Below are 23,718 nucleotides of genomic sequence, written 5' to 3'. Positions count from 1 at the left end.
TATATATGTGTGTGTATATATATGTATGTGCATATATATATCTTAATGATTCTTGTAAATGACTAGGCTTACAATTCAGTAGTGTGCAAATAAAATTTATATTACCATATTTATATACATATTTGTATACAATTTACAATACACACATGCATAAGATAGATCTTAAATATTTAAGAAATATTTTTCATTATTTTTGTAGTCATAAACCAAGGATCATTAAGGACTCTTGTTAAAATTGTTTTAATTTCAGTAGAATTGAATGTACACAGTGCTTCACACGACATTAGTCTACACTTCCCAGAAGACTCCAGGTGGAACACAGGAGATGAAGCTTTAGTTTCAAAAACGATGCAGGAACCTGAGGAATGTGGGAGCCTAAATCTTCCTGCACGTCAATGAATTCCGGTTTCTGAGGAAATGATCTGGACTCGCTCTATAATCACAGGGCAGAAAGAAGTATCTCCAGAGAGCAATTTGTCCCACCTCCTTTACCTACTCCCTGTCTTAGGAGGGAACGGGTTGCCCTCTGGAGGTACCTCTCCCACTGGCTCCTGATGGTACCTAGAGGATTCTCTCGGACTGGAGGCTGACAATTAGATGGCTAGCAAGTCCTTTTTGAAAGCAAGAAGGGAAGTCCTTCCTCTCCCTTGCTAAGGGAGAAGAAAAAAGGCTAGCCAAACTAAGCGTTTCTTTAGGGAAGGGGGGATTGTTTTCTTCCTTTGCAATAGTATGACCAGAAATGCCCAAAGAACCTGATTAGTCACCCGTATTCCACTGAACCTAGATGGTATCTCTGTATTTTTCTGACAGCTTTACCTGTGTGCTTTTGTCTTTTTTTTTAACAGTAACACGTAGTAATGGAAACTAGGGAGCTCTGCTGTGAACGTTTCAAGGGCTAAGGAGAATATGGCTTTTCTTTTAGTTGTTGTTGAATTTTGAATGTATCATCTCACATCATAAGAAAATACTGTTGCATTCTATTTTAGAAAGATGTAGAGGTGTTTTCCACTGCATGTGCTTTCTGACGATACATGCATCAGGTGTCTCTGCCAAAATACAAATCCAAAGGTGTCAGTAAATCCACTGAATCTGTAACTCGCTGCCTGGATTATTGCACAGCTCAACAAACACTGACTTTAGCTACAAGGTTAAATGTCTTATGGCTGTTGCTGAAGAGGAAGCAAATGGTTCCATTTTTCTTAGCTGTTGTGGTACTTGTGTATAACTTGGAAAGTGCACTTACTTTTTCCACTGATTTGTCTTTATTTTTGTAACTATTCAACATTTCTTAGTACAAAATCCATTGACAATACTGTCGGAAGGAGAACTGTTTCTTTTAAGCTGAAGCTATAGAGCACATAAAGGTTTCTGCTTAGATTTCAGGTTTGTCTTTTAGAAAACTACTGGTGCCTAGGCTGTCTCTTTAGGTACTGTTTGAAAAAGCTGAAGGAACCTGCTCAACCCTTATATATTGTATATAGTACTCCATATGCAGTAGCATAAAGCAGTATGTCATCCTGCTACTTCACCATTTTTAGTAGCATCATATCATTAGTTCCATTTTTTTTTCCACTGAACATTAATTACTCCGTGTGCATTGTRTTTATATTTTAAGATCCTAATGATGTTTTATTAAGGAAACCTTAACAAATTTAAGAAGGAAATACACTTAACTGCTTTAACTGTCACGCTGCGGACYGAGTTATTTAAGTAGGCAGAGCATGAATTTGTGGTTTTACCAAAATTTACCAAAGGAAGCTGGCTCAGCCCACAAGGCGGAATTCCAGCAGTGCTCCAAACGAGTCCTGGGCTTGGTAACCTTCCTCTCTTGGTTCCTGATCTGCATGTTGATTTTGCACCGTTATCAAGAAGGCAACTTTTCTTTTTGTAAATAAGTAAAGTACCTCCAACACACGGAAAACTAGTACGTAGTGGGGGAAAAAAAAAAAAAAGACTAATCGTGTAGTAATTTTTCTATCTCTAGTATTACTCTAAGTGGTATTTTACTAAAAAACGGAGAGCTGCTTTTTGTCCTGGCTTTTGAAGTGCTCCTTATTGTGGCTTTCGCGGAGGTGGCTTTAGGAGGGCGTGCTCCCACCTCTGGCTTGTAAATGCAGGACAAAGCAGCATTCTGCATCATACTGATATCTCGTGGGCAAGGCTAAATAAATAAATTAAAGGCTTAGGAAGAACTGCTTTTGAAAAAGCAGTCTTGATGCAGAACAGCAAGTGTTGGGATACTTCCAGCCCAGGGAAGCTTGAAAGCTGAAGAAGAGCCCTCCATAACTAGCCTTTTTGTTAAAATTGTGGTTTCTGGTTGTATTGATCAGAGAAAGCTGGATAGATCAGGGATAATTAAAACCAGGACAGAGAGACAGCTTTATGGTATTGTGCCTCGTGCATTTCTCACCCCAAATCATTATCCTAAAAACCCAAACATTTACACTTGCGTTCAATACTTCTGCTGGGAAACATAGATCTCTAATAACAAACTTACTTGAAGACCTGTGCAAAATGGAATTGCAGTTCCCTGAGTGTCTGCTGTTGGGTATTCTGTGCAAAGTGTTGATAATTAAGAATCATAAATTTATGTAGCCATCTATAGGGCTRCGTACTTGGAACGTGGCTGATGCACCTGAATGCCCCAGTGTTTAGACTCAGGTGAACATCTTAAACCTGATCTCGTGAAGCAGAGAGAACCTGTGTTTTAGGAGTGGGCCCTATCAAGGGGTATCCAATCTGGATGCTTGAAATGGGTGGTTGTTCCTGACACTGCTTTGGCCCAGAGCGAGGAGCAATGCCATGGAGAGTGCCTCTTTTCAGGGAAACCTTTCTATCCAGCTAAGATTTATAACCTTTTTTTTCTTCAGAAAAGTTGGAGGCATAATTGTTAGTAGAATTATGTTGATCGTCTTTATCGGCTCCCTTAAGTACAGACAATGTTTTCTGGTTAATATTTTGAATATTTGATGCAAAAATGTAAATTACTAAAATGCTCTGCATCGAGTCTTCCATTTAGCATTATTCTTTCACACTGCAGAGCAAACTAATGAATTACGGCCTGATTACATAGCACATAATTAACTTTGTAATTAATATGCAACTGCCACTTAAACTAAAGCACTGCTTATAAAGATGTACAGCAACAGTAAATCACAGGTCAGAAGTAGCACTTTGGAATTTTCAAAAGAATGAGAGTAAATGCGGAATCACTTACGGCAGCAGAGTAAGTTAATTAAAAAACAGATTAATTGTGAATGTCCTGTTTAATTTTAAATACCTTTGCTATTTCTTTTCCCCTAAGAAAGAACAAATTTAAAGCTTAACTCATTCATTGTTTTCTTAGAAGCCATGTTTAAAAATGAGATTTTTTTTTAGTTTTAAAATGTCCTTGTTGTGATTAGGATTTGGTTAGTATTYCTTTCTTACCCTGCTGTGAATATGAGTGGAATATAAAGGACTGTTTTCCCTGAGAATTAACTCCATGAAYTGCTGCTTTCTGCCATATTCCTTTTTCTCCCGTAACGGGTGAAACCAGCGGAGCGGYGCCAGCTCTGCCCTGTGTCCTGCAGGGGTGTGTGGGGCAGCCGGGAGCAAATCCTATGGGAGCAGAGGCGCTTCGGAAGGAGGCCGGGCGGCTCCAGACCGGCCACGGCAGCGGGTGGCCCTTCCACCACTGCTGCTAACACGGGAGATGTCCCGGTTTTGCAGTCATCTGCTTTTGCTTTGGTAGCTCGAAACGGGAGTGGAGCTTCAAGCGGGGTGTCCTTCCCTGAAAATTATCCCAAGTCCTTTCTTGGACGCCCGGTTCTAGGCATCACGCACAGACGTTTCTGAGCTAATGCCAAGTGTCACATTTCATGTGGAAACCCTGGGGTTGCGCAGGACGGTTCCCCGAGAGGAGCCCTGGAGGGCTGGTTAATGCTGTCTCCCTGGGAAAGCATCCCACCTACTAACTGGACTAATCCTCTCAGGCCTCCCCGAAGGCCTCCTCCCTAATCCTGACCTAAATAGGACCGGGGAGATATGACAAAAGCAATAAATTGCAAAGTCGTGGAGCTTTGGGATGGCAAGTAAAAAAATGTCACAGCCTAGAAGAGTTTGCAGTGGTTACGATGCAAGGGGAACTGCAAAATGCCGTTGCATTGGGAATGGAGAGTCATGGCCATCGGACAGAGGGAATGTTGCAGCTCCATAGCTGTGAGGGAGTTGTTGTAGTCAGGGAAAAATTGCAGGTGGTTTAAGGTATCCRAAAGTTAATTGCCTGGCTTGCAAACAGATGCCTTTTTATTATAAATGTTTCAGTGACTATTCAGGAAAGCTCTTACTTCCAGGAAAAAAAAAATATAGTGTCTAAAAACAGAGAAGTCTGTGATGGATGCCTTGGTAAACTCTGCAATAATAGTGGAATCAACAGTGATTTTTTTCCCTACTTGTAATATCATATATTGGGGKTAGAGGAAAGAAATGGAGAGGAAATGTTGCCTTAGGCCTGTGTGGCAATGTGTTCCTGCCTCAATAAACTATAGGGAGGGAGTTTTGGTGCAGCTGCCGCCCGGCCGCGTGCGGAGCTGGGGCTCTCCGTGCGTTCCCGTTGTGCTGCCGTGGAGAGCTAGAGCCCTTAGGTTACGATCGTTGGGCCCTTTGTCTTTCACACAGGTCGTGTCTCCGTGTCCAGCAGCTTGTGTTTAGGCATAACGTGTAGGAACCTTCCAGCGTGGATGCTGCCCTTCCCGGTGGGTGTCCTCAACGTCCCCCTCCTGTATCCTGCCCTCGCTGCTCTGCAGGAGCGGAGCCCRAGCTGCTCCTCGGAGCACGGCCTCGTGTTTTGTGGCTGCTGTGAATTTGTTTCCTCCGTTTCCTAACACTTTGTTAAATTAGAGTTCTACGCTACTTCTAAAATCCCCGTCCTTGCAAGCAGGGGCACGGCAATGTGGTGCATGTTGCATCACACTTCCTGTTATTTTCTCTTTATAATCTAGCTCATGCTAATTCATACCTTTGATTCATAGAAACCTCAGCCAAAGCTAGGCACGCTCTGCATGGCAGATGAATTAGACTGTGGAATCACGTCCCTGTTTTTAAAGCAGAATTTGTATTCTTYGTTTTGTGCTCTCATTCATCATGAACACTAAAACAAATCCGCTAAATAGCGTTTGTGTGACCTTTTCTCCTACGTACTAAAAAAAACCTTTAGATTTGTTGTTCAGCCTTGCAGGAAAATGTTTATATGTGTTTGCATATCTAGATTCTSTTCCTTACCCAGCATCCTTCTGATTTAATCAAAGCACTGGAAGTGGCAGCTTGGGCAATTCTGGCCCATTCCCAAAGTGTTATCCTGGTGACTTCTTTTCACAACCTGCTCGGCTTCCTGGCACTTGGATTCCTGGGCCAGCCTCAGGGTTTCTTCAGGTAGCTGCTGCATAAAGGTACTCTGGATGTTGTCCCYGAGCAACTTCTGAGTCTAGAACTGGTGCAATATTTTAAAAACACCAACGCCGTGATACATAAATTATTAGCATCTTAAACTGCAATTAATATAGACTGATCATTTCTATAGTTTTAAACAGCTGTGTAAGTAGGAGGTAAAATAAGGGCCTGTGCAAACCGTGGCGCAGAGCAGGTTTGGCTCTGTAGACCAGCATCGATCTCTGAGTGAAGCATGTGCCCATTTACCATTTCTGAAATGTATATAATTTGGTTGCTCGGTTTTACAAAGCTGTTGTGAAGATTGCAGATGATGATATGCTCAGATACAGAACAGCAGATGTGTAAGGAGCTCTATATGAATAGGCAGTAGAAATAAGTCACAACATTGCTATGTGATGTGTTTCCCTGAATATTCTTAGGGCTATTGAAAAGCAATAAAAAAAATTACGTACAAAATGGGTCCATCTCCTGGAAAACGAAATAGGAAGAAGCTTGAAAATAGCTGACTTGCTTGTTGGAAGAAAAGAAGGTTGTCAAATATTTCTCATTCTTTTAAAGAAGGTGTTGAAAAGAAGTAGTTAAAAGGGCTGTCTGTGAGCGATCAAAAAGTGATGCCTTCTCCCTGTGCTGTGCTCCCAGGAGGAGGAGATTGCATTTTGTCATATAGACACGCTACATGTTTTCCGTGTGCCTGGGCAGCTCCAGTGCTCGTGCCAGGAGGCATCTCTAGGACCTCACAGCCTCCTCGTAAGGAGGTCTCTGGGTTTACTCTCACACTCTTCCTACTTGCCTGCAGTTAATTTGGGCGTTCGTTTAATATTCATTGTCTTGCTGTTTGCAAGCAGATGAGAAATTATCTGTTGGTAGAAGGCGTTTAGGTAGCTGTTCACCTGCTGCTTGTGCTTTGAGTTTGTAAGCTGGGAAGTGTAGGGATGGAGGATAGGGCATGGCTTTGTTTTGGAAACAGTTTGCTCTCTTCCTTTAGAATACCAGGAAATTTCCCCTGACACCATTACCCTAGGAGGAGAAGGAGGAGGTTTTGCTAGTGACTGGGCACGTGGACGTTTGTCTACAGGGCAATTGAATAAAGYCAAATGCTTTGGCTTTAATCTGCTGCTCTGCAAGTCCAGATGATTGGTATGATGGATCTCAGATCGGTTGCAATGAGAAAGATAAAATACATTATGGTGGCTAGATGTCTGATGTCTTTATTTTAAATTATCTTAAACAATCAGCATCTCCTGGTACTAAATTGTTGTAATTCAGAAGAGATGAGGAGTTTGAGAGAAGCCACGTTTCAGAAAATCCTGGAAGCAGTGCAAAAAATGCAATTTTGTTGCTGATGACTCTTCTGTTTCTCCAGCTACAAAAATTCACAGCCATCCAATTTCTACCTTCTTCAGCTATATTTAGCCTTTATAGGATTTGCTGGTCCTCCTGGAATTTATCCTGCTTCCGTTCTGGGAAGTTGGGTAAATCTTTACTTAAATTTCATCAGAACAGACCAGGATAATGGCAGATATCAAAGTTATTAGAGCCTTCCTCCCAAAGCAGCTATTCAGATGTTTTGCTCTCTGGAGGCTCTGTTAATTGAGGTAATGCTTTTCTTCTTCCCTCTCTCCTTCCCTCTCCCTGAGGGAGATTTTCTCCAAAAGCTCAATGTGATCCCTGGTGGCTAACCAGAAATTATTTGTCCTGGGAGCAGTTCTTCAGTTCTGGTAGGATGGAAGAAGAGGAGAGTAAATCTCGCATTTATAGACCGTAAAGAGAAACTACCGACTGCTTGGATTATATGCACTCTTCAGAATGCTTAATTTTACTGGGGGGGGAAAAAAATAGGAGTCCAAATCTCYCATCATTCCCGCATGAGGTGCACTGTAGTTATGGATGGTGGGAGGGATTGTGCTGCACAATCTAAGTGTTGGTGATACAGTATCATCGCACAAGACATGGGCAGGTAATTTCCCKTAAATGTCATAGCTGAGCGTCCCAAACATGCCTGCTTCCATCGGATAAGCAGTGCGGGAATGCAAATCCTGCTCTTTTCCGCCTGGCAGTGCCCTGGAGTGTTTCCCCSCTCTTCGTAGCGTTTCTCTGGGCCGGGCCCGCGGGGGTCCTGGACCTCTGTGCCTGGGCAGAGCAGGCTGTCTGCTCCGAGAGACATGCTATCGGGCAGAACAAATGCAAAGCAGCATCCTCACTTTTGGAGAGTTTATTGTGAAATTGTTAAAAATGTTTGCTGCTAGTGCCATCTCTCCTCCATTTTCCTTTTTTTCCTGCTTCTAGGGACACTCTGCAAGGTTTTGGCTGTCACTCTTTCCTCTGTACCTTTAGAAAATGCCTAATTAGGTTATCTCCTATAGCTTATCCTTTAGATTTTAAGGAAATGGCTGGTAAGTGAGGTTTCACGGGAGCGAGAGGGGGCACCGTGTGCTGGGCAGCAAATTCGCTTCAGTTCTCCCGCCCGCCTGGAGCCCCAGGCCATCCCTGCCCGGAGCCCCAGAGGGAGGAGCAGAGGGATGCCGGATTCCGTCTTATTTCAGGAATTGGCTGTTTCTCAAGGTAGTTGTTTTAGAGCAAGTGGTCAGTGACATGAGTCATGATCGCATGGTTATGCGATTTGAGGAAGCTTAAACCCAGGTAACAAGCTTCCTTAAACCCAGGTAACTGCCAGCGGCTGCAGCTCGAGCCCYCGTGGATTAAGGGAATGCATCCCACCTCGGCGAGGCTGTGCCTGCTGGCAGCCAGCGCGCGCAGGAGCAAACTGCCTTTCTCTCGCGCTCAGTCAAAGACGATAGAAAGTCTTCTGGGGATTCTTGCACATTTGTCGAGCAACAATGGGAAGCAGCTCAGCACAAATGCTCATTCTTCCTCCCCAGCATCGCGGGTGTGCCTTTGTCTCACATCTGGCCCGGCCTAATAGCTCAAAGCCGAGAGCAGCAGCGATTTAGCAGCTTATGGTAAATAAAGCGTTATTAAAATGACTTCCTTTTTCAAGTGTTTAATGATTAAAATGGCCTTTCACCTGACATTTCGCGCTCTTCGTTGTCTCGAGTGCTGTATCTAGCAAGGGAAATAAAACAGTTGTCAGGGATAGATATTAAACTTTTTTTCCCGTTTTACCCTCAGAAGGAGAATATTGAAGAGCATCTTGGAAAGACCACAAAGCAGATGCCAACACGGGAGCCCCTGCCGCGCGGGGAGCCTGGCCCTGCCGCGGCCTCCCTTGCCCTCGTGGAGGCTGTTGAGGCTGGCAGGGCGCGCAGCTCTCCAGAAGTGCGTGGGGAAGCCCTGTTACTGGTAAAACAATCATGAACGTGTGGCTCCAAATTTCAGACAGCACAGGGAATAACAGAAGGCTGTGGAAATATCTTTTAGCCACTACATAATTTCATGCCTTTTTTTTTTAATATTGAATCGTGTCTAACAAGGACTTAATGAAGAAAGAATAGGTACATTTAGGGTTAAAAAGATGTCTAACAGGTCACTACATCTGTTCCTTTTTAAAAAAACAAAGAAAAGCATTTTCCATTTTTGAGATATCATATAAATATGTAAGTGAGACCTCTTTAATTACTGCCTAGGGCTATAAACTTGCATGCTAGAGGGGAGGGAAGAAGGAAGGAGAAGAATAACCCCCTATTTTTAGGGAGTGTGGTGAGGTGAGTCATTACCCCAGAAAAGACAATAGAAGAATGGGGTTTCTGATCGCTGYGTGACCGGGAGGTGTGAGGAGCAGCGCATCTTTCTGGCTCGTCCCTTCAGATGGAGCTCGCATGGAACAGCAGTGCCGGCCTCTCCGGCCACGGTGTGCACAAACCCGAGGGGATTTTGTCCCACAGCTCCCTGCATGGTTCCCTTCTCTGTCCTRCTCTGTCTCTGCCCTTAATCCTGGTCTGCCCCATCCATCCCCTGCTCCTCTCGGGAGCCGGGCCCGCGTCCCCGCGTGGTTTCTAATAGCGCCAGGCTAGACACTGCTGAGTCGTTTCCACCCGTGGCCTGAGCAGCRCTTGGCACAATAAAAGTCTGCTCTTATTCCCCCCTCCTGGCCTTGCTGCTGCTTAAGCACTGTTATTTTAGAGTAAGATGGTCTTGCTTCTACTTTTAAAATGGTGTGAGATAGAGAAGAAAAGGTTGTTTTCAGTTTTGTTTGTTTGTTTGGAGTGTTGGAGAAGGGATGTGCACGTGGGCACTGGAGCAGTGCGYGGCTTCCCCCGGATGAGCCAGAGCCTCCCGCCCGCTGAGCAGGAGCCTCCGTGCGCCGCTCCCTGCGCGCCGGAGCGGGAGCAGCCCGGCTGAGCAGCGCAGGGCTGAGCAGCAGGGTTGGCAGCACCCGCCTGAGGCGGGAAGGGGGCCCTGCCATGCAGACAGCACTGACCACACTGGAGCGAGGGGAGTTAGCAGATCCTGAGCCCCATGCTCGATGCTGGAGTGAGTGGAGTTCAGGATGGATGTGAAGAGCCATCCTGGCCACGCAGAGCAGGCAGGAGGCAGAGCCTTTGTGCACCAACCCAGTGGTGCCGAGAGCAGAACTGCTTTGGAGACAGAGCTGGATCAGTTTGTGCACAGCCACAGCCTGGATTTCCTTCCTTTAAGGAAGGGGACTGCACTGCCAGCCCTCGCCGTGGAGGGGTCTCCATCCATGTGCGCTAACAGGCGTCAGTTATTTCTGTGCTCTGCGCTGTGGTTTCCCAAGCAGCGTTGGAGGAGCTCGYGCCACGTGCTGGAAATGACAACCGGGACAAACACGATGGTGGTCATGACTAGGGTAGCTGAGAGCCGCCCGGGTCTCTGTGCGGTGAGCAGGAAGGAGCGGCTCGGGGCAGGATGATATCCACAGTTCATAAATCAACGTGCAGGATCATTTGCCGTGTGGGTGGCAGTGCGTGAATGCAGGTCGGTACCATTGCCTTGGTGCAGCCTCCGAGCCCGGAGTGCTGCCGGCCGCACCAGGGGCAGCTCCTGGGGWGATTCGCCCTCGCTCTGGGCACTGCTCCGTCTGGCTGTACTCGAGAATCCTGTTTTCTGGCAGCGCCAAGTGCCTCTCTGTTGCCTGAGATAAATGTTCTTTGCAGAGCGGCTCCCAGGGCCTCTGCGTGGCTGCACAGCAGTGAGGTGGTTAAAATGATAATGCCAAAGATGATGACAACTGAACCACAAAGTTAACCAGGTCTTTGGTATTTTGCTTCCTGGTTCATTAAGAAAAAAATGGAGTAGCTTCCAAAATAATAATAGAAAAAAGAAAGCAGCAGATTGTTTAAGTATTTCAGGAAAAGCAAGAATGTGTTTATATTTGCTTTTAACATGCTGTCCTCTGTCTTTCCTGCTGTTCAATTAAAATGCAGATGATGTGTCCCAGCTTGTAAGATGGATCGCTGCTGGAGTGGAGTCGTGTCTGGGCTACCTTATCTCATGATAAATACCTTTGCTGTCCACGGAGAGATTAAACCTCGTGACTGCCGAGGTTTCTTTGGGGGTCTTACAGGCAGATAAGCCCGTGTTAGTAAAATAGGCCAACTTAGGTTTGCTACAGGACCCCTGGATGGCGTTTGTCATTGAGAAGGTGACAGGGGCACAAGCAGAGGATAGTACGTGCATGTGAGACTGGTATTACTGTATCGTAGGAATTGCAGCTCGTTAACAGGAGGGCTTTACTGTGTCTAGAGCGGGGAGATGCGGAGCAAGCAGGACGGGCACATGGAACCTTGGCTCCCGCGGCCGTGCGGGAAGGAGCCGTGACCAACAGACCCCTCGGATGGGAGAGTTGCCCAGGGCAAAGGCTGCTCTGCAGGTCCCAGACCCTGCTGGTGCTCGTGTGAAATTCATGCTCACGTAAACATAGTGTTTGGATGCTTATTCCTGCACCCGTGCCCGCTCGCTGCTCTGGAGCTTGGAAGTGCAAGTTTTTAGGTTGTGCTCCCTCACTGCTGTGCAAGGGTGCAGGAATTTAGGGGTGAAGGCTGCCTTCATGTTAGTGTGCGATATTTACGGATTCATTTCCATTTTCAAATGCCATGAAAATGATTGAAGCAGGAGAGGAGAGTGTATACATGTGTGTGTGACACATCTTGGTGCCCTTAGCTGAGAAGCAAGTTCCAGGAAAAAGCCTTTATAACTGCTAGGCTTAGCAAGCACAGGCCGGAGTCTCAAGCAGTTCTGCTTAAAACATAAATAAAAGTCACACCACGCACTGTATGGTGGTATGAGTTATGGACAGAAGCTGCTGATCAGGTGCTGATTCCTGCCTTTGGGACAAGCTCTGTTTCCTGGGACGGACGGGATGGGCTTGGCCTCCAGGTGTGTTCCTGCTGCAGCTGAGCCCGGGGCATGGACGGTTTTCCAAAGTCCGGAGCGGCTCGTTCCGCTCCAAAAGGGGAGCGGGGAGCATCGGAGCGCTCTGCTGGGAGCTGGGGCTGCTCCTTGCGCACCCATGGGTGCGTGGGGCGCTTCCAGGAGCTCCCAAAATCCTGGGACCTGAATCCCAGGCCCCTGCCGCTGTCATCTCAAGGACACCTCAAATTGATCTACTAGATTTAATATTGTGGGAAAATCCAGTGCATACCGGGTGCTTTTATTTCAAAACAGAAATTCAGTTTTCCTATCACTTCRGACCAGTAACATGTTTTGTGTTATTTCTGGCCATATAATACTCTGCCATATCTGATTCATTTAATATTTATGAGAGGTGTTTTCTCCTGGTGGAAGATTAGGAGGAATCGCCATGCCCTTGCCCTTGCAAAGCCCAGGCTGTCATTGTTATCATGATTATTATTTTTTTTATCTCCAAATGTGCTCGGGGTTCTTGCAAGCAGCGCTGCTCCGTCATTTTAGTGCCATTTGTGTGATAATCCTTTGAGTAAAGGGAGCCTTTGTCAGTGGCCTCACAGAGGCTCCCTGGGGAGCCTGCGGTACCTGACCGGGTGTCCTGGTGTGACTTGGGAATGTCGCTCCGGAGCCGAGCCGGGTGCGGAGCCACCAGTGCCRCGGCCTCCGCAAGCCACAGGGAAAAGTCATCACCCCGGGGGGATAAAGAGCCGCTGTGCAAATCCCAGGATCTCGCTCGCCGTGGAGCTGGTACCGGTGCATGGGCTGTGTTCAGTGATCTCTCCTCTTCTTTTTGTCTTGCAGATTGAGGGATTTTAATGGCTTTCAGGTAGAAGCCAAGTGGAGACAATCAAAATGAATTCTATGGACAGGCACATACAGCAGACCAATGACCGGCTGCAGTGCATAAAACAGGTAAGCTGAGGTGGAGAGCGCCGCTGCGGGGGAGCGCAGCCCGCTGGGCCTTCGGGCTGCCTGCTGCTGCTGTCATGAATTGCCTTGGATAGCCTGTTATTGGGGAGGACAGTGGCAGGAATGAGGCATCTAACCTGTCGGAAGAGAACTTGCTGCAGGAACTGCTCTATAAACCCAAGCCAACCTTTGTGGTTCTCCCGGCTAAGGAATCTGAAGCCTGGAGACTCACGGAGTCTGCCTTGGCTCCCAGCAGGACGGGGCTGGCCCTGCCCTGGCCTCCCYGGCACAGTTGTAGTGAGGAGCCCTCTTGCTTGGGCTCGGAGCTAAGGAAGGCTCCGAGCCTTCCTTTGATGGGCCAGTTTTAATTCTGAGGCACTGTCTGAGCTGAGACCTGCGCTTGCCTGGAAGGGTCAAGCTTAGATGGTGGGCATGCCTCTAAGTGCTCAGGTTGATTGGCTTGCATGGAAGGAGAAGTAAAGTAAAAATTTTACTAAAAAAGCAGCACACGGGTTATTCTCAAGTCAGTTTTCTCAGAGTTCATCTTACAGATCTTCTGAAGCTTTCCAGAATTGGTTGAAATTTTCCAAATTAATATGAAATGTAAGAGTAATGTAAAAACATAYGGAGATTATTCAATCAATGTTCATAACCCATTTTTTTCTGTTATCTGAGCAGTTTTCTCTGTCATACTCTGTCACTTAGTCACTATTTAGACAATAGCATGTGTAGAGACTGGAGTTTTGCTGTCTGAGGTCTGCATTTTTTTTTTTTTATCAATTATTATTTATCAATTATCAATTATTATACAATTTATTGTATTTTTATCAATTTACTGTAAGTTAAAAATCTCCCTGCCTACTTTAACAGTGAGGCACGTGTATATTGTCTTTTGAAGGAAGGCAGCACATTGTGGTTGGACCTGTTGATCTTGAAGGTCTTTTCCAACCACAATAATTCTGTGATTCTCTGACTTCTCTTCATGATTTTCCTTCTGTGGTAGACACAAGGACTGTAAATTGGAGAAACTGATATAAAGTAAGCAGGGGAATGGTGCTGGATAGGTCTTGATTGCTAAACTAAATTCATTTGCTTTTATCTGTTTTCATTCTCTCAGCTGTCTAGTTTATTACTAAGAGGATTATAGATCCTAGAATGTGCTTTAATGTAAAGAACATAAAATGTGTGTTTATTTGCTAGTCTATTCTAGCCATGCCATTGCTTTGGGGGATATATATAAAAAAAAGGGGGGTTATATCTAAAACAGATGACTTTTCCCCCTTAGATTCTTCAGGAAAAAGGACTTTGGAATAAATCAGGTGAGGCTGGTTCATGGGTCAGGGACSCGAAGCAGGCCTCGTCCCTGCAGAGCAGCTAGTCCTCATGCAGCCTCGGTTTGTGGTGGCCCGCTCGCTCTCGCTTTCATCACTCCGTGGTGAAAGTTAATGCATCTCATCGCTCCTTAGAAGCCTGAGGGAAATGAATTTGGGGATTTCATCCCAGCTGCTTATGAGCAAGTATTTGGTTCAGAAAACGCCTGCCCTTGGCTAGCACTAATTGGTGTCCTTTTGGCCACCCTAGCCCAGGGAATGAAGAATGAAGCRACTCACGGAACAATTTAACCTTTCTGGCTGTAAGAACAAACCTTCAGATCAGGCGGAGATAAATGGAGGATGCTGCTCTCTTCTAGACCTGCCAGTTTCTGTGCACACGGAATTTGTATTATTTTAATAGGATAAAAGAACATCAAACAGTATTTCTTAAAGTCTTAAGGAGGTATTTATGGCTCTAATGAGTGCTCTGTGAGTTGAACTACTAAGTTCATTTTTGTGTATTGCTGGTTTGCATAGGTGGTTAGAATATATTTCTTCAGCAGTGGAGGCAGAGAGAAAGGCAGGGGCAGGCCAGGCTTTTACCCATGTGTGGAACTGTCTCAGTTTCATTGCTTCCCCTCTGGAGGAAAGTCCCAAGTTTTTGGGTGGGCAGGGGCACGTGTAACCCARCAAAGGATCCCAAAAGGCAGCGTCCTCCGTGGCCATGCTGTGAATTCACAGTCCCTGTTTTGGGCAGATGTCTCAATAAGAGAATATTGACTGTGCTTGCCTGAGTGTTTTTGCTTCCCAGCTCCCTGGCTGCGAGACACCCGCGGTATCCTGCACGGCTCCTCTTGCAGGATCAAGGTCCTGCTTCGCTTTCATCTTTTTCTAGCGTTTTGCAGCTACACAGCCAAAAACTTGTGCGTGATCAGCTAGCTAGGAAATGAAGTGTGTGTTAAAAACTGGCGCAGAATAGATGTAAAGGGCAATCTGAAGTGGTGGCTGTGTATTTACTGCTTAAAAAAAAAAAAAAAAAAAAAAGGCAGCAGACTTCTGTGAGAAGCCGGAGCAGCTTGTGTGGTCTCCTTGTAGCTGCTGCTTTCAGTGTTTGCTGAAATCACACGCAGATTTTTCAGTGTTCGGTGGAAGAAGCCAAAGCAACAGACGCCCCCCGCGCGCGGCGGCGGCTCCCACGCCGGTTTCGCGGCTCGTTCTCGGTTTCTGGCCCCCAGAACCAGCCTCCCTGCGCTCCCGTTATCCGCAGGGGGCTCCTGGGCCGCGGCCCGTCAGGTGCGGGCAATATTTCAGCCCCATTCCCATCCTCGTGCAGCACTTGGGTTTTGGTTGCTTGCAGGTCAGAGGAAAGGAGAGTTCTCTGGCTGTTTGCCTAACTGGCAGCGTTTAAATCCCGGGACAAAGTCATCCTGCTTCTCCAGGTTGTTTTTGAGGATGCGTGTAGATGCTCAGCAGCCCTAACTGTAATGACATTTYGGTGTATTTTGGATTAGTTGGTGTAGATTGGTATGAATTTGAGTTGAAAAGGTTTTAGTGAAGCTTCACTAAAACTTCCAGTCCCTATGAATTTTGAAAGTTAGCAGCACTGTTATGAAGGGCATGTTTGCCTAGAAATGCACACTTTTTGGCTGCAACGTAGGTACATGTTACAGGGTTTTTTAGGACTTACACATGGAATAACATGCAGCAGTGAGACTGATGGCAAAGCGATGCTTTCCTTCCCTAACAAGGCCACTTGAGGGGCYGAAAATGTTCCAGTTTATTGGTTGAATGATCCATCACCGCTGTGTTTCCTTGCTATGCTTTCTCTTTTTCTTTCCTGTGACCCATAGCTACAAATTCTTTGTCAGCTTCCTTGCTCAGACGGAGGGAACATGCAGTCTGCGGCGTTTGCCTGGCTCTCCCTTCACAGCGGCGGGTTCCCTGCCCATTCCCTTCATCAACAGATTACGCTGGGGAAAGCACAAAGCAGCTGACGTGGCTGTGTCTGCCATGAGGGGCTTCCTGGCAGAGCAAACGTCTCTTCTGCTTTGTTGATAGACCTGATTTTGCCAGCAGAAATCTGCTGGCACAGCACTGACCTGCTTGAAATCCTCATGCTCTTGTCCTTTCTTCTGAGCTTTGCAAAGTTCTCGCTATGGTTCCGMAATTCTTGTCTGGTAAGGATTTATATAAGTTTCCAAGGGTGCTTCAAGATGATCCATCCTGGGAAAAAAGAAGGTGCTTGTCAGCCCCATAGCCCTGCGCCATGGTGGGAATGAACGGGGCCTTGGGAATACCTGCGAGGGGCAGCATTTCCATGTGGCTCTTTGCAAGGCAGATCAGGGTGAGGGAAACGCTCAAGCAAACATGAGCAGCTACGTGTTGCTTTGTAGCACCATGCAATATTTTGTCCTTAGCTGACCCAGTCTGACAGACGTGGATTTTTCCTCTTCTGTCTAATTTGGGCTGCAGATTTCTATCTGCTGGAGATGAGGCAAGAGAGAGGTGCCCTGCCCAGAAAGGCAACGATACGGCTGCAGATGCAAGGTGATGGATCCTTCGGAAGAGAGGAGGATCCCTTTGGGGCTCCAGCACGTTTGCAAGAGCAGCAGGGGAACGAGGCAGTGGTAGGGAAGCCTCTCCTGCCTGGKTAAGGGCACGGCAGCCGCGTGCTAAAGCAAGGAGCAATCCTTTAAGCAGTTCAAGCATTTGGTACTTTGGGCTCATAATATTTTAGCCAGATGGATTAGTAAATAAGGATTTTGTTTATTGCGGCATTAAAGCACTAACGTAAAAGCAAGAGCAATGCTGAGAGTTATATATTTTGTTCGATAAAAGCTACACAGATAATTTAGGGTCATATTAAAGCAAGGTCTGGTAGGGCCATAAATAACACGAGAGGCTTGTAGAAATTTTGCAGACATTTTGGGACCCAGTATTCCTACATGGACTGGCTTAGAAACTCGTGGGTTTYGCTTTGGAAGCAGCAGCGTTGGAAATGAAATGTCATGTTTGGTTTCCTGCTACAGGTTTCTGGGAGCCAAAAGAAGCCTGAATAACAGAAGCTGAGACCACTTAATAGTGTGGGAGAGCTTTAATAAGAGTAGTCTGTTGCCTCAAAAGTGAATCTCTGAAGCTAATTCTTGGGAGTTGTTTGTTGCAATTCCTACAGTAATAACACCCAAATCTTAAACTATTTCTTACATTGTTTTGAAGCACAACTCAGAAAAAAGGGGCAAAAGTCTTTTTAGATTTCAGCTGAGTAAACTTTTGTCTTGCCAAGTTTGCTATGTAAAAGGGCCCCCAAATCTTTCTGCCAGAATTGTTCCTTTTGGCTTGAAATAGCTCTGTAAAGACTGACTGGTAGGGCCCATGAGACTGGACTGTGTGGATTTTACACGTGACACAGTGGCATCGGTTCATGTAGTGGTCATTTTAGTCACCTTGAGATTTTATCTCTTTATAGATTAAGAGATTAAAATAACAAAGATGAATTCTGTTGATTAAAAGTCCTATAAAAAGCACTATGCGTAAGTTATTAAATTGAGTCAAAAATTTATTGGAAAACAAAATATGTCAATGTAATGTAATGTTGCTTCACCGGGGTATACTAAAGACTGCTTTGTATTGTTCAGAACTAGCATATTTATTCTTTGGAAATCTAGAAAATGAAGAAATAAAATCAGTGCAAATGCATTTTAAACCTGTCGGTCAGTGCCTGGATTGGTGTTGGTGCTGCCGCTTCCCCTTGCCAAGGACTCGCTTAGTGTCCTTGGGGAGCCTCATTTCTTCCCATGGGTGCCGCGGTGGCAGCGATGTTCCCAGCRAGAGGTGTGCTAGTTCCTGCTTAATGTCTTTAAAACATTAAGTAATGTCCAAAGAATGGCTTGGAAAAGGACCCACCGAGCTCAACCTCTCAAAGTGCTCCCAATTGCWCCTCAAATGATTCACTGCTCTATAACCTGCGGTTATTTAGGTGGACTCCCCAGGTTTCCTGTTGCCCTCCCATGTTCTTCTGTTAGAAGGCAATGAGCTGTGCAGGTAGGCTTTCTTCTAAAAGTAGGCAGGTAAACAAATCTGGAACAAATGAGCCTAATTTCATTGGTAAAATTCATTAACAATTCAAGCAGATATTTGGATTGCTCTTCAAATAGTGCAGCCCACAATATTTTAAGGGAAATAGTGTGACCACTGCTTTGAAGAAGTAAATAGTATGTGGAGATAYGTAGGAAACTACTTGCTGAAAAGTGCAAAGGCTGAGGGGAGGAAAGGGTCGGTGCCATTAAATCCTCAATGGGAATGAGGAGGAAAGGTAGAAATGAGGGGAAARGTACATGTGCAAGATAGACCTCTCATATATAGGCATCTCAGGTAGCATGTGAAAACAGGGGGATGCCGTTGGAAAATGGCTTGTTTCCGTTCCCAAGAGGAGTGAGCGAACTGGCTAAGCAAACCGTTTCCATAATGCCCTTGATGCAGACGGAAAAATGCACGGGAGCCTTACGTGGCCTCGGGGAAAGAACGTACTCTACCCCTTTACAGCCCCGTGTCTTTGTGAGCAATTAAGGAAATGTTTTTCTCCGTCGTTTGATTATTTTGAGTGTTTTGTGAACCCCGCTGTTCCCTGTGCTCCCAGCTGGTGTAACAGCCCCTCTGGGTGCTGCTGATAAGAGGTGCGAGGATGGGACCCTCTCCCGGTGGGTGGATACAACTTGCCTTCGTTTTAGTGACACTTTTGTCTTTTGTGTGTCTCTTCTCACTTGTTTAGTACATAAACTCCTGTCGTCAGCAGTGACTGCCCTCCTCACCTCGTCCAGGGTGTTCAAAATATTGCACGAGTGATGCTGGTCTTTGCTCTGAAGTTACTGATTTTTCTTCCCTTGAAAGGAAAACTGCAGTGGACAAACAGCCAGAGCCAGTTCCCTTGTGATAAGTAGCCATGGCTTACATGGATACTCTCTGAGTATCTAATGCTTATCAAAATGTGAGTTTAATAAAATATTTATAAAGTCTCCAGTGAGAGGAGCYGTGTAAGTGCAAGATAATTCTATTAATTAGGGATCTCTCAATCTCAAAAACACTCGAATTTGGGGGGAAAAATCATCTGAATACAAAACGCACAGCTTGAGCCTTTTAAATAAAACAATCTTTGATATTGAAGGGGACTGTAGAGAATTGAACTATATATAACTGTATCTAGATAAGCACAAATCGGAGTCTCAGAAGAACATAGCTCAATACTCCCCTCTATCCTCCTGAAAAAGAAAAAAGGTTTGTTTGGAATCTTGGTTTCAAATGAGTTTCTAATGTACAACATATAGCTTCTCCTGTATATGGCTTTTAGGAAGCCTAGTCACATTACTTAGGAAATTATGAAATATACTTATTATTTATTAAAAAAAAAAAAAAGGAAAATACCAAAGCCGTCTCTTCTGGGCCGTGGCACTTTTTGTGTTCAAACACGTGCTGGGCTGGTGTCCCTGTAGCACCAGTTGTGCATGGCAGGGGGAAGGGGGGGTCTGTCCTTTAGAYAGGTGGTTAATTTTCCTTTCTGAGCCGAGCTGCTGTTGCTCTTGCTAACAAGCAGGAGCACGAGCTCGTTCTGCCCTGTGCTGCTTCAGTCGCAGAGCGGGTAGTCTCCTTGTTTTCCACGTTCCTTTCCTCCCCCTTCCCTTCCCTTTCCTCCTCCCCTACCTACTCAGCGTGACAGTACGTTTTTCTTACAGCTCATTGCAAACGTGTCCAGGTGAAGGCTCAGGCAGACAAAAAATAGTCTGAATTACCTGGTAGAACCTGCACAAGCAGCAGGACAGCAGGTACTGGCTCACCTGGCACAGAGCTGAGACACGAGAGGTGGGAGTGTCCCGCAGACATGGAAAAGAGCGGGTCAGTTCCTCAGCCAGTGGCTTAGTTCCAAATGAAGCATCATTTCTGCACCAAGAGTTTGGGGTATTATAGGTTTTTATAAACATAGTTTGATAATAATTRGTATATGTTTGGTTTTGCTTTTAAACCTTTGAGTTTACAACCCTATGAGAATTTTAACTTTAGTTGTGGAGAAAATCTGGAGAATGTGAATACCTACAGCTAAAAAAAATAGCGAGCAGGCCATGTGAACTTCAGGCTTGCACACATACATTTTGCATGTCATGAGTTCTGTGCAGACCCTGTGKTGTGCGGGATGCTGGGCTCATGTTTTGGAAAAGATGGGTTTAATGTTGGCTTTCATTCCTGCCGAAGTTCTCATCCTGCTGCACCAAGACGAGCTCTACAAAACTCGGATTGTTCCGTGGTGTGAACCAGGAATAGCCCCGCTGTAAAGATGCGCAGCAGCAGAACCCTGAAGCCGTTTTGCTGTGTGTACCTGTGTTCTGGGGACGTGAACGAGGAGGTCGGCCTCCACGACGGGTTAGCCCGGCGGCGTCCGCGGGCTGCTGCTGCTCTTTCTCTTCCTGCACAGTCCATGACTCCACATATTGCTGGTGTTTTCTAGCACTAATACCAAGTTGCTGGGCTCGCTGATCAGTGAGGCTAGGCGCTAGGCAGGGTCTAAGTGGCCAACCGTGTGAGAAATGCAGGGGCTGCAGGCGGCTGCTAATGAACCTAGAAGCCAGCAGCCCGGCACCGYGCCTGGGTGATAAGTTACAGGATCTGCAGTAGCTCAATTAAATCGGGTAGCGAGACACAGAGCAGACGTAACTCGGCAAAATAAGCAGACAACTCGAGTCAGGCCTCRTAATGCGGTGCGACATCACGTAAATAAATGGAATAACTTGTTTAGCATAGCTAAGCAGTTGCTGCTCAAAAGCGACTTATTTGCATGACATCTTAATTTGGATAGGTTAAGTTGTGGCAAATTAGGTCTGTGCCTTCAGTCTGATGTATTCTAATGAAAAGAGAAAAAAAATACACCTCCCCCAGAAATACGTAGTGTGTTAGGTGAAATTCTGCATTTGTTTTCTATAGCAACAAATCAGAGCATATGGGTTTTGTGTTTAAACGATTTCACTTTCCATACCATTGCTGTCATGTTAGCATGTCTTGATCCATGCGTGAGATAACTTCAACCTCCTGTAAGTGTARCTCTTAATTTTGCCTGATAGTGTTTCATTACTTACTGTTCTGTCTAGGATGTGCTAGTGTGCATCTGGGTGGCAGTCTTCTATATTTAGACATAAGGCTGGTGGCCTTGCTTCATTTCAGTCTGGGTAATTGGTTTCTGTCTCTAAAATTATATCAAGCTTTTGGTTGCAGGAAGTGTATGCCATGGTGTGGGGGTGTAGGCTGAAAGTGCTTGATTGTGCTTTAGTAGTCTTTAAAAAATAAGATCTTTATTACATAGACATATTTCCCATTGGGAGTCTGCCCCAGTGTGTAGTATAAAGCACCCAGCTCGGGGCTCAACACGGAGTTTTGATCACCGTCCAGCTGGAGGGGAGTTAGAGCTTCAAGCAGCAGCTCTCCTCTGAAATGGTTGGACTCAACCTCATCACTTATCAGCTGTTGTCTCTGCCCACGGGAACGTGGCTTTTCCAGGGAACAGGCCCCTAGAGAGGTACTGTGCCAGCTGATAAGCTTGGACCCTGGTGCACCCATGATGTCCTGCCCAGTGGCCACACTGATTCACAAAAATGGTCTGCACTTCRCTTTGAATGGAAGTTTGAAGGCAGGGTTGGCTGCGAGCAGCAGGTAGACACTGGTGTCCTCCCTGCAGTCCAACCCAGATGTTGTCACCCAGCCCTCAGCAAGGCCCTTTTTGCTGATGGAGCTGGCTCGTGCTGGGCCTGGCAGCAGGCTTTGCTCTCTGCTTGGTGTCTTCTCCATCCGCCCGAGCAGGCTGTTAACTGGGGTGATGCAAAGAGCACGAGATTCCTTCCGAGACCAAAGTAAATGACTGGGCGAGACTGTGTTATCCAAGCAGCGCCCGGAGATCCCAGCAGCCATGCACGTCACACACGTCTAGTACCTCTTGATGGCATCTCGCAGTGCTGTGATTCCTCTTACATTTGGCCTAGGAAGGTGCTAGATTTGCAGGGTTGTGAGTGATTACACTGGAAATTTTGGTAGCTTTTGAAGTAATGGAAATAGTGGTGTTTCCTAGCAGGTAGATTAGTGGTCCTTTCAGKTTATTGCAGCCTTTGTTTATTGTGTTATATTCATGCAAATCTTCTACACTCTTCTCTTCTGTGTTGTTTGTAAGTATGGTAGTGTGAGCTGGCCCTTCATTATATCGCTCATGAGTAGCAGTTTTGAAGGGACACCAAGGTGTGTCACACAAGATCTGAGTAGACTTCAATGGGTTTGTCTGCATATCCCAGGCCTTAAATCCACCATAGTGTTCCTGACTCACTAGGCCTTTTTTTCTCCTCTCTTCTCTTCAGAATTGTCTATTGAGGGGGTATTTTTTTCCTCTGAGTACATGAAGCACATTGTATGTTAGACTGTTGGGGCCAGGTCTTGCTGCTGTTAAAACACTGCCAGTGATTTCAGCTGAAGAGCATGGAGCCAGGCGTGGCGAATGGCTCGTAACAAAGCTGATGGATGGCTCTGGCATAGCTGCTGTTTTGTACTTCTGTTCTTGGATCAAGAGCTAGGAAAATCTCTTAATTTCTTGTTTGTGGAATACAGAAGATATATTATTATCCTTCTCAAGCAGGCTTTTTGCCATGAGGATGTGAATGACATTAATGCTTTTTGCCTTGGGTGCAATGTTTAAGCTGCCGATAAATAACATACATACATAAATACATATATAGTACGTATTTGGAGTGCTTTTGTACATAACTGAGGGAGGAAAGTGTGCCTGTCCATTCGTAATGGGTTTTCTTTATCTTTTCCACTTTTACACTCAAAAAGTAAGCTTGTCCTCTGTAATCTCAGAAAAAAAGTTGTACAAAAACTAATTTTAAAATGTATTTTAAAAATTAGAAAGGCAGGGGCATACGGTGTATCAGGAAGAGCTTCTTGCAGAGTTGGTAGAAGTATCCCTAGAGGTAGCAATTCTAAACTGATTTCCTTCACTCCTCTGTTCCACTCTGCTCCTACTAAAATCCTGGATGGGTTGGGTAATACAGCGCACTGAAGGATGCTGATGTGGGTTATGGYATCAGGTAAGTTTATAAACTTCTAATAGGATGCCAGCTTGTTCAGCACAAAGGCAGGAGTGAGGGTAGGAGTTGGGAACTCGCTTTGACCAGGTAGCCTTCAGAAAGAGAAACTGATCCCCTAAGCCCCTTGTGGGCAGCACATGTGAGTTGACGTAGTGTAACAGTCGCTCCTTGGGTACATTTTTTACCATGTTGCTTCTGCTTCTCTCGCCAGCACTTACAGAACCCAGCGAACTTCCATAATGCAGCCACCGAGCTCCTGGACTGGTGTGGGGACCCCCGAGCCTTCCAGAGACCCTTCGAGCAGAGCCTGATGGGCTGTTTGACGGTACGTCCACTCCTCCTGTGGTGCAGTTTGTGCCAGATGCTGTGTGTCGTGGCCCAGGAACTGCATTCAGTGCTACGTTTTGTGGGTTTTATTTTATTTTTTAAACGTGCAAAACTGACTGAAGAACATCATGAATGACAACTGTTTATTTAATTGAATTAGTTAGCATGAAGCAGCATGTGGTAACTAGAAGTGGAATCATAAAAAGGAAAATCATTTTTATAGTTAGATTACTTAGAAACACACAAGTTGGATGACTTGCTGTGCACACACAGTATCTGCTTTCATCACTGGACATTGCCAG

General features: G+C 45.7%; 1 protein-coding gene across 1 annotated transcript in view; it reads left to right on the top strand.

The window, feature by feature from the left end:
- The window catches only part of ZMIZ1 (zinc finger MIZ-type containing 1), a 216,135-nt gene that overhangs the window by 76,851 nt on the left and 115,566 nt on the right, over window positions 1-23,718 (top strand). The window contains exons 3-4 of the mRNA XM_026036589.1: window positions 12,559-12,669; window positions 23,301-23,414. Coding sequence (XP_025892374.1) covers window positions 12,610-12,669; window positions 23,301-23,414 — 174 coding nt within the window. The 5' untranslated portion in view covers window positions 12,559-12,609. The remainder of the gene's footprint in view (window positions 1-12,558; window positions 12,670-23,300; window positions 23,415-23,718) is intronic.

The sequence above is a fragment of the Nothoprocta perdicaria genome, unplaced genomic scaffold (genome assembly GCF_003342845.1).
Source record: "Nothoprocta perdicaria isolate Ctin4 unplaced genomic scaffold, notPer1 scaffold_180, whole genome shotgun sequence".
In the NCBI taxonomy this organism is placed as follows: domain Eukaryota; kingdom Metazoa; phylum Chordata; class Aves; order Tinamiformes; family Tinamidae; genus Nothoprocta; species Nothoprocta perdicaria.
The sequence above is the reverse complement of the archived record's forward strand: the minus strand, read 5'-3'. Positions and strand labels throughout refer to the sequence as shown.